The 14,953-nt window shown below is 50.3% G+C and overlaps 1 protein-coding gene across 2 annotated transcripts in view; it reads right to left on the reverse strand.

Moving 5' to 3' along the window:
* MYBL2 (MYB proto-oncogene like 2) overlaps positions 1-10,011 on the reverse strand; it is a 31,059-nt gene extending 21,048 nt beyond the window's left edge. The window contains exons 1-5 of one of the 2 annotated variants that reach the window (XM_033095308.1): positions 9,797-10,011; positions 6,724-6,817; positions 3,108-3,179; positions 2,131-2,223; positions 1,682-1,992 (exon numbers count right to left, since the gene is read on the reverse strand). In XM_033095308.1, coding sequence (XP_032951199.1) covers positions 1,682-1,992; positions 2,131-2,223; positions 3,108-3,179; positions 6,724-6,817; positions 9,797-9,816 — 590 coding nt within the window. In that variant the 5' untranslated portion in view covers positions 9,817-10,011. The remainder of the gene's footprint in view (positions 1-1,681; positions 1,993-2,130; positions 2,224-3,107; positions 3,180-6,723; positions 6,818-9,796) is intronic. The other variant, XM_033095309.1, reaches the window with a different exon arrangement.
* Between the last annotated feature and the right edge of the window lie 4,942 nt (positions 10,012-14,953).

A 14,953-nucleotide genomic window follows, 5' to 3' on the forward strand; every position in this document is an offset into this window, starting at 1 on the left:
ACAGCTAAGATTGTGAACAACAGCTCTCCTTGGAGCTGGGTGGCCGTGTGCTGCCAGCAGCAGCAGGTGGCCAGCATGAGTGGCCGGCAGCCAGTGAGAGAGGCCGTGAGCTGCTGTGAGCGGTGGACTGACCGCCAACCGTGAACCAACTGCCTCAGCCCAGGGGAGCGCAAGGCTCATAATACCAGCATGAACTGTGTCCTACACAACTAGACTGAGAAACAACAGCTTGAACGGGAAAGGGGAGGGGGGAGGAAGAAGGGAACACAAAAAAATATATATATGTAATATCGCATGTCAACTGTCACTGAAAAATACATTTAAAAAAAAAAAAAATATATATATATATATAAAAATAATAAACCCCAGGTGCCTTAACCTCTGGGTCTCAGGCTCTGCATCTAAGGAAACTCCTCCCAGACCTCCGGCCCCCCATGATCAGAGCTGGGGTGCTCCTCATCCTTTTACTCACATATATTTATGAAGCTCCCACTATGTGCCAGGCATTGCTCTAGGCACTGGGGCTGCACCGGCAAGTAAGACAGGCGATTACATGTACAGAATCTACGCCTGTCGGGGAAGCGGCCATCGTGTCTAATTACAACGGATACAAGCTGCTCAGAAGGCAGCAGGGGCACTGTGACAAGGTCACTGGGGACCGACCACACTCTGGAAGGACAGAGAAAGCTTCTCTGAGGGAATGACACCCCCACGGAGAACTGAAGGATGACAACATGTTGGCTACACAATGGGCGCGAGGCAGAGGGCATTCTGGACTGACAGAGGCACACAGGGGCGTTCTCAGAGAAGAGTCCCGAGTCTGAGGGACCGAGTGGAAGGACAGACGAGCAAGGATGGACTGGATCAAGGCAGTGCTGGTGGCCTGAGCCGGGCCAGCGGGCCACATGGGTAAGGAGGCTGGGTCCTCAACCCAAGTGCTAGGAGAATCGCCAAATGCACACCACGCTCGAGTCTGAGTTTTGAACATAGACCACGCCAGACATCAGGGGAAAGACACCATCTGGCATTCTAGCTCCTCTCCCTCTCAGAACCACACTGCTGTGATGAAAAATAAAACAAAATAAACCAAAAATGCACCAGGACAAAGAGGACAGGGAGGGGAACAGCAGCAAATAAGATTTTTTCTAAGTTTCCAGAAGATGGAGAACAGTTGGGGGAGAAATGAGCCACTTAGGAGAGCGAGAGGTGCCCCAGAGGAAGATTCTGGCAAGAATGGAGCCAAGTCTTCCCAATGCTCCCTGCAGAACCCCAGGACGCTCAGGGCTTGGAAGGACAAGGCCCAGGGAGCAGCAGCTGAAAACAGAGCAGGGGTTCAGATGTCCAGCTCCTGTCCCTGACCTCACAGGCAGGAGGGAGGTTTCTTCTCTAGGAAGAAAGGACCAGGCGACCCTGGCCATAGCAGAGGACAGGATGGTCCACACACATAGAGCTGAGAGCAGGACTCAATGACAACCTGCACACGGACTGGGAGGTCCCCAGGCCCCTTTCCCTCCAGCCAGGCCCAGGCAAGAGTCTGAAGGACTCACGCAGCTCTGGGAAAAGTGAACAACTCCAGAGAAAGCTGGCTGACTTGGAATGTGCACCCACGAGGCTCTCACCGCCTGGGAACCTCACCCTGCCTGTGCCCGTCCCCAAGCTCCCAGGAGGCGGCTCGGCTCACCTCCCCGGCAGCATCTTGGCGATCTCGGCCCAGCGGTTGCCCAGCACCTTGTGGGCCTCACAGATGATGCGATCCTCCTCCTCGGTCCAGCAGGACTTCTTCACCTCGGGATTGAGGTGGTTATGCCAGCGCTCGCGGCACTGCTTCCCCAGCCGGCCCTTCAGGTGCTTGGCAATCAGTGTCCACTGCTTCGTGCCGTACTTCTTAACCAGCTCGATGACCTTGGAGATGAGCCTCTGTGAAGCCAGCGGACCTGGCCCTGCCTCAGCCCCACCATAGCACCTTCTCGGCACCTGAGCCTCACCGCTGCCCTGAAAGGTACAACTAACTAACCAGCGGATGACACACACAACCTTCAGCTTGACCCCTGCTGCCAAACCCAAGGGCAGCCCCTTGATTTGCTAGGTGGGTGAAGGCCTACTGTGTACAAGGCATTGTCCAGCAGTTACCTTCTCGTCTTCTTCTTTGGTCCACGGCCCCTTGACAAGATCTGGATTCAAGACCCTCAGCCACCGGTACTGGCATTGCTGGTCAGTGCGGTTCTAGAAGGACAGGAACGTGTGAGAACGAGGAAGGAAGCCTGGCATCCTGGTTAATGGCTGGGCTCAGGGAACTGCGGCCTGGGGTTTTGTCTTGTTCCTGCACCCACCACACACTTCACGCCCACATGCCAGAACATGTGTGTTTCACTTTGCTACAAAAGGGCATGGATGGAACTGGGCAAACTCAGAACCCTGTGGGAAGACACCTCCCCCACCCTAACACACAGGGGCTGCCGCTGTGAGCCTTTAAACGCCTGTAAAAAGCCGGTGGGGTACGTCAGGGACATTTGCTTGCTTCTGGGAGAGTGTTATTTCCCTGAAGGTTTCAGCTCACGTGGAAGAGGCAAATGAGGAATAGGGAAAAGGGGTCTTGATCCCTGAGCTCCAAGTGACACAAGAAATAAGCCAGACAGCAGCTCCTGCCACACAGCCCCCCTAACCAGACACCTGCAGTCCTGGGACTGGGGTATCTAAGGGACACCTGTACCACCAGGAGACTCTAAATGCTGGATGTGGTGGCAGCTGCTAGCTCTGCGGGGGTGTCACTGTGAAACCTGCTGGAAGTATCGTTTCCCCTTAGTTTCAGTCTCACGGTTAAGAAACTGAGCACCAACTTGCTCCTGACTTGCAGGAAGAAATGCAAATATGCCACTGATCACATGTCGCCGATGTCAGAGTCTAAAGACAAGACGGCTGAGGCTGCTGTGTGGAGGTGCTTTCGTCTGCGGGCCTCAGGGGGCCTTGAATTCCCGTTTGGGAAGAGAGGGCCTGGGAAGGGGGTGGGCTTGGTAAGGAGCTTCCTTTTCTCCTTGGCAGCAAGTCTGTCCCAGGCACATTGTCTGGTCACCCAGGACCCTGTCCCTGGGGGAGGGGGCTTCACTCACAGGGAAGTGGCTGGCCAGAAATTTCCAGTCTTGCTGTCCGAACTGCCTCACCAGGGTCCTCAGCTGCTCATCCTGACAATGCCAGAAAGACAGAGGGCTCAGTCCACACGGGTGCAGAAAGCAGCTGTTGGTGACAGAGCCCTCTCAGAAGGAACAGCCTCATTCATCCATTCAGCCATGACTTGAGTACCTACTAAGCATCAGGCACTACAGATGGAGCAAGAGAAGCAGCTCAACTTCCTGGGACTTACGGCCCAGCGGGAGGCAGATGCTAGTCAAAGTCTTCCACAGGTCAAAAGTAAAGCTGCGGTACTGGGAGCATAGAGAGGTACGTGGGGACTGCCTATCCAGGGAGAAAAAGGGATAGGCCCAAAGGAAGTCTAGTGTAACTGCAATGCAGGAAGCAAGGGAGACGGATGCAAGATGATTCTGGAAGGGACGGCAGGGGCCAGGCCACATGCAGGATTGATTCAGGCTTGTGCATCACGCAAAGCCACTGAGGCACCTGAGCACTGGGTGGTCACGGTCCAGTGTGCTTGTTGTGAAGTTCACTTTGGCAGCTGCAGGAAACGGGGCCGTAAGAGGGCAGGGTGGATGAAAGGCCATCACAGACACCCAGGCCTGAGATGACAGTGACACAGTACCACAGATGGGGAGCAATCAGGACAGTCAGAAGGCCAACCAGTATCTATTAAAATAGTCTCCTGGAAATGAACTACTGATTCACGCAACACAGAATCTCAGTATCATGACGACGAGTGAAAGAGGCCCGAGATAATAGAGTACGCTCTGTATGACTCCACGCTGGTGACATCCTAGAGTGTGAAATCAAAACCATAGGGACAAAAGGTAGTCAGTGGTTGTCTGAGGTCAGGGGTGGAAGGAGGGAGGGATGGACAGTAAAGGGAGCAAGGAATGTTTGGTGGTGATGGAAACGTCCTCTAACGTGACGGTGCCGGACGGTCCACGGTACTACCTCGGCAGAAACGCATCCGTTGCACTGTCACTGGTTATAGTTGGTTGAATGTAAAATATTCCTCCATCAAATCGATTTTTAAACACACACACAGAAGATGTGCTGTATCTATACAATGGTTATTGTATTATTCAGCCTTAACACAGAAGGAAGTTCTGACACAGGCTACAATATGAATGAACCTTGAAGACATTATGCCAAGCGAAATAAACCAGTCATAAAGGGGTAAGTACTATCTGATTCTGCTCATATAGAGTAGCTAAAGGAGTCAAAATCAGAGAAACAGAAAGTAGGAAGGTGGTTATCAAGGGCTGGAGGTGGGGAGATGAGAAATGAGTGTTTAATGGGTACAGAGATGCAATTTCGCAAGATGAAAAAGTTCTAAAGATCGCTGCACGCTGGGAATACACTTAACACTACTAAACCATGTATTTAAAAATGGTTACAATTGTAAATTTAATGTGTTTCTTCTCTCTCTCTCCTGGACAGAAAAAAAAGGCCACCACTGAAATCCAGACTCTCAGTGGCAGCTTGGCCACAGTCCAGCACCGGCCGGGCAAAGTCCCCATAAATTCTGTAGCTGAGCCACCCACACCCACCCGACCTGCCCGACACCCTGCCCTCCTCTGCTGCCCGGACTGGCCAGGCCCACCCCTGCCTTCGTCCTCCCACGTTTCTCACATCCATCTCCAACACCCCCCTCCTCCCTGACAACTGGCCATTTCTCGTCTCGTCACCAACTCCTCCCGGACCCCACAGGCCTCCACCACCTGTTGACTCCACCACTCACTGCCCCCTCGTCTCTCCACAGCCATCTTCTCTTGCTTGCTCCCCCACTCCCTCAGCACTGGTCCCTCGGCCGCAGGCTACCCCCAAATCTCTTATCCACCCTACACACAGCAGGTTAGCTCCCCGGAAGCCTGGCTATGCTCACGTCACTCCCCTGCTTTAAAAATCTGCAATAACTCCAACCCGCCAGCTGAACAATCCTACACTTCTGAGTTCGGCATTCAAGGCCCTCCAAGATTTTGGCCCCAGTCGATAGTTTGTCCCCTGTCAACCACTCTTCCCCTTTAAGGACCCTTCGCTCCAGCCAACCTGGGGCTCCTCTAGACTGGCTTTTCTTCACCAACCACCCATTTCCTATTCTGACTTGCCCACTGTTTTGCACACTTCCCTGACTGCTGGATTTCCAAATCCTTATCCATGGAACTTCCCCTAATCTCTTCAAACAGTAACCTCTCCTCCGAAAGGTATTTCAACAATTACCGGTGCCTCCTCTGTGCTAGGAGCCTTAGTGCAAGCTGGGAAGATACCGTGGTGAGGCCACAGGGACACAGATCCAGCCCACACTCTGTGGATGACCACAGCACACCCACGGGCCTGTGTGTGGTCTTATCTCTCCGTCCCAGGCAGAGAGCTGCTCTGGGGACGGGACCCCATCTTGTTTGTTCTTGTAAGCCAACAAGAGCTGAATGTAGTCTCCGGTCCACAGTGAGATGAACAGAAAAGGCAGGCTTAGCACTCCTCTGCAGAAACATCTTTTATGATTTAAGAGGGGTTTACAACTCCTCCAGTAAGGAAAAAAAAACAGACCTAAAACTAAACACATCCAGGAAAACAGGTAGAATAAAAAGATTAAGGCCAGAAGGCGTCTAAGACAGTACAACCAATTTAGAAAAAGGTCTGGCAGTTTCTATAAAACTAAACATACACCTATCCCATGACTATACGTAAGTATCCTCCCCAGAGAAACGAAAGCATAATCCTCAAAAAGACTTATGCAAGAATCCTCACAGCAGTTCTATCCACAATAGCCAAAACATGCAAACAGCCCAACTGTCCATCAACCCGTGAAACATACTGTGGTATATGCATAGAATGGAATACTATTCACCAATATAATGGAACAAATTAGTGACTCACATAACATTTTGCTAAGAAAAAGGAGCCAGATAGAAGAGTATAGCTCTAAGATTTCACTGATAGGACATTCAAGAACAGGCAAAACGAATGAAGCCAAGAGACATTAGATTAGCGATTGCCTGGAGATGGGGAAGACAGACCACGAAGGAAATATCTGGGGGTAATGACAGTGGTGCTTACGAGACTACACACATTTGTCATAACTGTTGGAACCATTCACTTTTAAAAGGTGCATTTGATTGTATATAAATTATACTTCCATAAAGTTAATTAAAAAAGAAAAAGAAAGTCATTACAGAGCTTGATGTCATAAGATACAACACAATAACAAAGAGGAGGGTTGCAGATTTGGCTAAACCTTCTAGCGGTCAAAGCAGTTAATGTCCATGATGCAAAACACACTAGCTTCTAAGAGACACAACAGCAATTGCTGGCCCTGAGCTCTGAAAGACACATATTCCCCAAGAGTCAATCGAGTCCCTGCTCTGAGAAGAGGTCCTGGGGAGAACCAGAGGACCACTCCCCACAGGGAGTTGGGAGCTCACTAACCTTCTGGGAGCACCTGATATCCCTGGAAGTGGATAATTGTTAAACCAGAGGACCATCCACTTCTTTCATCAGATGCCCCTTTTCATTGCACCCATTGGGGCATCAGGCGCACACACACCCCAGCTGCCATCACCCCCGCAGGAATGGCCCCTCCGGGTCACTCACCTCCTCGTGGGTCCATTTGACCTTGCACTTGCTGTCCCGCTGCTCCGGCACATCTGAGTCTGTCTCCTGGTAGTGCAGCTCCTCCAGCTCCTCACTGCAGGGAGAGCAAGCTCAAGGTCAAGAACATGTGTCTCCAAGTGATGGATGGACAGTGTGTGGGCAGGGGCCAGTGACCTCTAGGGAAAGGTTTTGGGGGGAGGCAGAATTCTACTTTCTGCTTTCAAAAATGTAGTTATTTCCACCTTCATCTTTTTCAAGTTTTTTAAATGGGGTTATGGGCTCTTTTATTGTCTTCTTTATTTTCAAGAACAGGATGTCAAAAGCTACAAGAGAAAAAGCAGTGGAGATTTCACCAAGAATATTGTGATATTCAAAACCCGACCCCCATTTAATATTCTCTTTTCAGTGACAAAACTTCGTAAACTTGCATGGATAGTCTAAGGATTGAAGCTGATGACATATGCAATCATCAAGTGCCAGAATTTTAAGAAATATTGGTTATTTGGGAAAAACATTTTAAAATACATTATCTTACTAACTATGCCCATTTTTGCATATCCCCTCTCAATCCTTGGGAACACACAGGCATAATTTATGGAGAGAAAAATCAACTTTTTGAATTCTTGATGTTTTTATTTTCTAGCAGGCAATTTTCCAAGTTGCTCTAAAATCTTCATCAGGTTTAATGATTATCCACCTCCAGTGATGTCAGGTGTGCCCCGGTTAGTGAGCTCCCAACTCCCTGTGGTGAGTGGGACCTGTGTCAGGTCACCAGTCAGGTACATTCCTAAGTCAGCCATTTGGAAGTGAGAAAAGCCTACACTTCTCCAAACAGGCAAGGCAAGTACAGGCCCAGTGTGAAAAGAAGGAAGAGGGCTTCCTTCTCAACTTCCTTTCCCCTTCTCCAGAAGTCAGTATCTCCCTGTGCTCCCAGGGCACCTTGGCAATCCTCCTAGCTCAGAATGTAGGCCCTTAGGCTACCTGTCTCCTTGACATCTACACAGAGGTCAGCTCCACCTCCACAGCTGCAGAGCCTTAGGGGATTGGTATCAAAAGATCTTAAATGTTTGCTCAGGGAATGCCCGGTACTGAAATGAATGAATAAACACACAAAGCTGTTGCCTATTAGTAGATAAGAAATAGCAATTAAAATAAAATTTTTAGAAGTAGAAAAGGAAGGGTCTAAGAGTGTCTAATCCCAGCAATACATTAGTCACAGGAGCTGGAATTCCTGACCAAATTCATGGGGTCCTCCATTGCAAAGTAGGAGACAAAAATTCTACAAGATACTTGTAACAGAATGAATGAAGCTGGCTTTAAAATCAACTACCCCCAGACCTCTTTCTGACAGTTACCTTTGGTTCCCTAGCACCCAACTTCTGATAGACGCTCAGCAGATGTTCCTTCAAGGATGAAGAAGTGTCTTTCTACACTTTCTAATGCTCTGATACTCTACTTAATGGGACCAACAACTCAGCTGGGCGAATTCTGAGATAAACTTCTATCACCAATATAGTGCTAACCATCCACTTCACAGGCATTCTCATTATCCCCACTTAATAGATGTGGAAATTGAGGCTCCCTGGAATTAGGCCACTTGCCAAGTCCACTGAGCGAGGCTCCAAACCTACACTTTCAAGTTCTCCCCTAGTAATCCCAGCTGAAAAGGCAGAAGCCAAGTCAGTGGTGGCAACCACGTGGAGGTCCAACACACCCATTCTACACCCTTGGATGTGCTGGGCTCTGCTCCAGGTGGGGTGAGTCAGAAGCTGAGCGGGAAGTGGGGCACCAGTGCAGAGAAGTTACAGCAAGTGGCCAAGGATGAAGCGGAGGGCTGTGGGGTGAGAGTGCAGGAGGGGGTTCCTACACTGAGCCCCAGGGAGAAGTGGCAGAAGGCCTGGCTTTTATGGCTCCTTGGAGTAACACTCCCTGAACCAAAAATCAGGAAAGGGTCTGACAAGTGCTTGACCAGAGAACTCCTGAGGAGTGGAGCTGACCTAGGAAATTGTGGCCTGAGGAAGAGGCACCCTGACCACTGCCCAGGGATCAGATGCTTCTGTGCTGAAAAGAACTCTGGGGAAAGCCTGCAAAGAGTGCTTTTCAAGTCGATATCCTCAGCCTGAGAAGGCAAACACCATCCAGAGAGGGGTTTAAGGTTATCTGGGCTGCATGAATCCAGGGAGGGCACAGGGCAGGAGCTCATTGTCCTCCCTGACTCCCAGGCTGGCTGAAAAGCCCAGAGCTCAAGCCCCAGGCACACAGGTGTAAGAAAGGCACCTGGAGCCCACAGACCCGGTCTCAGGCTCAACCCTACCACTTATTCTCCAGGGGAATAAGTAAAATGGAGACCGCAGTTCCTGCCTGGGCCCCAGGGGCTGCTGGCACAGAGAGGTCGTGATACACATCAGTCTCTCTTCCTCGTCCGTCACCTTTAACTCCAGCTGCCCAAAACTCCTCATGTGGAGCAGTTAAGTCTCTGAAACTCAACCCAGCTGGGGCCGCGATCCCAGGTGGTGGGGGACAAAAGAGGGCCTCCTCACCCCCCGGCACTCTTCTTAGGCCGGGGAGAGGACTTGGGGTGCTCTGTACTTTCCCGAATGCTGAGAAAAACCGCCCACCAGCAAATCTGAACCCAAAGAGGCTTGAACGACAAGTGTCTTCCAGGTTTGGCCTCTCGCGCGCTGTGACTTAGAGAATCCCTTTCCCTCTCCAGGGGTCGCCTCCCTCCCCGGTCATGGCTCTTCCAGCGGACACCGCCGTCCTACCCCCAACCCGAAATTAGGCGGGAGGCAAAATGACATCATGCAGGGATTGGCCCAGGGCCCAAGAGACCCGCCCGCCCCGGCTCCGAGGCCCAGCAGGCTTGGGAAACTGAACGATGGGCCCAAAGAGACCCCCGGCTTCGCGCGCCCCCTGCCTCGGGCGGCCCAGGACTCAGCATTCCCGCGGGAAACCCCCACACCCGCCCGCTCGGAGGGACTATGATGAGGATGGGGGTAGAGCAGGGGTCGGGATGGAGGAGGATGGGACCTGGGGAGTGGGTAGGGGACCTAAGCCTCCTGGCTTTGCTCACCCGCGCGTTCGCCGAGACATCCCCCCGGCCCGGGCCGCGCCGCGCTCGCCTGCCCGCCGGCTGAGCCCGGAGCGGGAGCCGGGCCGGGGTCAGAGCGCGGGCTGCTTTGGCCGCTCCGGGCCTCGGGGCCGCGCTGGAAGGCTTCAGCGTGCCCGCAGGTCCCACCGCGGCTCGCAGGAGCTGCAGCTGCCGCCGGCGCGCGCAGAAGCACTTTCCTATCTCCCGCCAAGCGCGTCGGCACCGCCCGGGCCTGGCGCGCTGGCGGGCGGGCGGGCTTGGGGGCGGGGCCTGGTGGAGGCGGGGCTGAGCCCCGGCCCAGTAGGCAGGCAGGCCGGCTGCGCACAGCTCCAGAGCCCTGAAGTCCCAGGGCAGGTAGGACAAGGCCTGTGGCACCTTGGGAGACAGGGCTCTGAACACGCTGCCCAGTGACTGAGGCTCACGCCATGTGTGAATCAGAGCCGCCAAGGAGTAGCCCACACAGCCAAGATTAAGGATACGGAGTGAGCCGCAGGGATGGGAAAATCAGGCTGGGGATACCATCCGTGCAAAGACCCCAGGACTACTCCAAGCTGCTCCTACGGTCTATAGAACCCCCCTCCCCGCCCCAAGGTGGCCAACTCACCTAAACCAGGGCTGTGCCTTAGAACCGTCTCCCTGCTTCCTCTCCAGCCTCGAATTCAGGGGCTCTGGCTCCTCGGATGGACTCCTGACAGCTCGAGAGATCCTCCTAAATTGTAAAACTGATCTAGCCTCTCCAGAACTTAAAACCTCTGCCCTCATTCTCTGAGTAAAATGCACCTTAATCTGGTTTATAGGATTCTGCCAGATCACCACCTCACCCCTTACCATAGGAAACTTACTGGGCTCCTTGCGTTTGCTTGGGCCATTACCTGGGCCAGGAACACTTCCTGCCCCTCCCACCTGACTATTTCCTATTTATCCTTGGGGTTCACTGCCCACAATCTGTTTATAAACTTGTGCGTCTCCCCTTTGAACTGTAGGCATACTGATGTCCAAGTGGCCCCTGCATTCACCACAGGATCCCCAAGACCCAGAATTCAACTGTGGAGTTGAATTCTGTTTCCCACTCAGGTGATTAAACTCTTAGAGGCTTAGCAAGGATTTTCCATTTTAAGTTGCCATTTACCAAGTACCCTCCACACCCTGCTCCCTGGGACGAGTGCTGAAAGCAAGGTAAATGAACTCTGAGACAGGAGCCTGGGGAGACCTGGCTGAACCCCACCTTCTTAGCCCCTGCGTATGCCTCAGACCCCTCTTCCAGAAACTGCTGGACCCCTGGGGACAGTCCTGCCAGCTGGTGTAAACCTCATTTCCCGCAGAAGGAACGCTGACGTCTTAAGTGCTAGAAGTTTCCACAACAATTAATTCAGCGCTTATGTCACCCACCTCCCTCATAAAGTAATTCATATGGACATCACGTTTTCATTGCTAGGCCATAGTATTTAAGAGTCCAGGCTCTGAAGCCAAACTTCCTAAAGTTTGATTCCCGGCTCTATCATTTACTACCGTGTTTCCCGGAAAATAAGACCGGGTCTTATATTAATTTTTGCTCCAAAAGACGCATTAGGGCTTATGTTCAGGGGATGTCACCCTGAAAAATCATGCTAGGGCTTATTTTCCAGCTAGGTCTTATTTTCAGGGAAACACGGTAGTTGTGTGGTCTTAGGCAAATTACTTAACTCCTCTGTGCATCAGTGTTCTCACCTGTAAAAATAAGATTTTTCAAAAACTTAGATAGCTTTTCCTTATGTGCCAGCCACTGTTCTGTATGCTTTCCAAATTTTAATCCATTTAATCCTCATAACAACTCTATTAGGTAGTATTAATATTATCTTCTTTTGGTAGATGGGGAAACTGAGACACAGTATCCTGTCCCCCTCCACCCCCCGCCCCCCATGTCACATTGCTAGTAAATGGCAAAGCAGGGATTCAAACCTAGGCTGTCTAGTTCTCCAGTGTATGCTCTCAATCACTAACTACACTGGTACCTACTTTGTCGGGTGGTTGTAGGATTAAATAAATTAATGTATAAACCACTGAAAACAATCCGTGGTACATAATAAGTACTATATTACTTTTAGTTGTTATTATTTTTATTATTACTCTTCAGCTACCCTCATGCTTGTCCGTTGAGGTTCAGGAAGTTGCTTGGCACACTGTACGTACTCTCACAAGCATCATCAGTCTCTCGCCGCCCGCGACGACCCGGGGCAGTGACTTGACCTGTTCTAGGCGCCCGGAAGGAAACGGAGGCCTAAGACCCGGTGCTGTCGGACTGCGGGTCCCACGCCTCCGCCCACAAAGCACCCACTACAGGCGCGCGCGCTCCGACTCAGGCACCGCGCGGGGCATCGCGGGAGTCTCTTCGCTACCTGACGTCACCAGGGGGCGCCTGCGCTCGGGGTCCGCTTGGAGCCTCTCGGGTTTCGGCAGCTTGGTCCCCCGCAACTGTCTTGCCTTCGATCCCGCCAGCCCCGCGCCCCCCGAGTCATCGTCGCTGGGAGACCTCCCTTGACGCCTGCCTTTTGGGGTCGTGCGGAGGAAGAAAAGCTCCGCGGATGAGAGGGAGCAGGGAGGGTACATCTTCGGCCTCTGACATTTTGGCGGTCACAGGAGTTCGCGGTTAGTAATCGCCCCCGGCCCGGAGCCCTGTAGACCCCATTCTGCCTCTAGCCTCCCCTGATGACTCCCCGTGTGCGTCAGCAGCTCTGGACAAGCCCCTAACACTGCAAATTTCCTTTATGCTGTTTGTCACCGTTTTCTACTCTTAGGAGGTTAATGTCTCTCCGGGATTAGATTATGGGCTGCCTGCAGGAGCGCAGCCCTGGGGTGAAACAGTAGGCTTCATGTTAAAATTTGGCATAAGCAAGATTTTTATTTTTAAAGTGTGTATTTCTTCCTGTCTCTTAAAGGCGGAGAAAAAAAGTTGATAATATTGGTTGCACGAAGGGGAACTGAATGCCTGAAGAGGGTGAAATTCTTTCTCTTCATCCTTCAGTTCCGTTTTCAGTTATTACCTAAATTTTTTTATTTAAAGAAATTTTTAAATTTCATTAAGGCATATGTAGTGCCCTGTGACCTTTTAGGGAACAGTAACCTAAGGAAAGCCAACTAGATCTATGAATCATAAGATACCACAAAATTTCCTCCTTGCTCTTAGGGAAAGAAAAAGATGTTTTGTCACCAACACACATCTCCCCTTTCTCTTTGTTATCTCCTCTTCTTTTTGACACTAATGCTTCTCCAGTCAGAGGTGTATTTTACTCCAACAAAATCTCCAGTAATAAAATTATGCTGTTACCTGCTAGGACTAGTACTGTAACTTTTTTTTTTTTTTTAAGAATGAACTTGAAACACTTGTTCAAGTCAGTTAACTTTTTCATCTCAAGAGGCTGGAAAAAGTTCGTGCACATAGGTGAACAGCAACTGGGGTTAAAGGGCATTCTTATATTAATAGTTCACGTTTGAATTTAAAGCACCCCTGCTCACTACCTTAACCAAGTGATTCAACTTCATTTCACTAATAGAGGTCCAATCTGACCTCGTATTATACACAGCATCACCTATGAAATAGTCTTGCCAAAAATGTTTAATTGAAAGCTAGTCAAGCCTTTAAACCTAACCTCCAGTTCGCAAGAAATAAAGGAGCTAAAGGGAGAAGTTAGTAGACACCATGATGAAACTATCAGATAAACCCAGAGTGAGGGACACCTAATTTAATCTCATCAAAAAGTCAATGCCATTAAAAAAAGAAACAAAAGAGGTAGGCAGACTAGAGACAAATCCAATGTGTGAACCATGACTGGATCCTGGCTTGAAAAAAACATCTATAAAACATACTTTGGGGACAATTTGGAGGCATTTGAATAAGCATTAAATAGTACGTCATAATGGTATATTGTAGTTATAGAATGAAGTATATTTAGGGGTAAAGTGTTATATCCGATTTCATTTCAAGTGTTCAGTAAGAAAAATTAACATAAAGCATATATGGCAGTATGTTAGTTTTTGAAAATAAATGGTGGGTACTGGTGTTTATTGTATTAGTCTTTCCACTTTCCTGTTTCAATTTTTTCATCAGAAGCTGGGGGAAACACATCCTTGCCAGAAGGCATCCATAGATGAAGGGAAAAAGCCAGCTGACCCATGGCTATCCAGGCCTTGCCGCTCCAGGCACCTTCTCCAGTTAGGAGTGGTGGGAGAAGCCCCAGGTTAGTCGGAGGCCTGTCACTGCTCCTCTGTCCCTAGGGCTCCCTACGCCTCTGTGTCCCCTTTGGAAAGTGAAACTTTGTATTCGATTCAGATAGATCCAAAAAGTTCCTTCTAAATTGTAGGTATCTAGTGATCTATTGCTGCATAACCAATTGCTCCAAATTAATGGCTTAAAACTGCTATTTTATTATGTCTGAGGAGTCTGTGGGTCAGGAATTCAGAAAGGCCACAGCAGGGACAGCTTGTCTCTGCTCCATGATGTCTGGGGCCTCAGGCCAACTCAAAGGCTGGGGGAGGTTTGATGCTGGGGAAGGAATCATTGGGAGGCATCTTCACTCACGTGTTTAGAAGTGATGCTGGTGTACAGGTTGGGACCGCTGGCTGGTGGCCAGGACACCTGAACTTGGCCTATCCATGTAGTCTATCCAAGTGGCCGCAGACTTCTTGCATGGAGGCTTGTGGCTCTAAAGGTGAGTGTCCCAAGAGAACCAGGCAGAAGCTGTGTATCTCAGAAGTCACACAGTGTGTGTCACTTTCACCATAGTACCAGATTAAGAACGAGGGAACATAAGACCTCACCTCTCGATGGCAGGAACATCAAACCCACAGTGTAAGAGAAGAGCATATGGGTTGGGAGATACTTGTTGAGTACATTTTTGGAATGTATTGTAAATACTACATTGCTACAACATTCCCTTGTTGTTCTATATCTGCTTGTCTCTTGGCTGATCCCCAAATTGTGCCCTTGGAGCAAAGGGGCCTCCCCCTCCCCCAATACTCTGCTCTGGCTTGACTACGCTGAATAAACCCGGCACTAGGGCTGGAGTATGTGAGAGAATGGGAGCCCATGAACAGAGCTCTAACATGAATAAATTACCTGAAATTCAGGATGTGACTTGAGCCTTTCTTCCGCACTAGACATCT

Source organism: Rhinolophus ferrumequinum, chromosome 23, assembly GCF_004115265.2.
Source record: "Rhinolophus ferrumequinum isolate MPI-CBG mRhiFer1 chromosome 23, mRhiFer1_v1.p, whole genome shotgun sequence".
NCBI lineage: Eukaryota > Metazoa > Chordata > Mammalia > Chiroptera > Rhinolophidae > Rhinolophus > Rhinolophus ferrumequinum.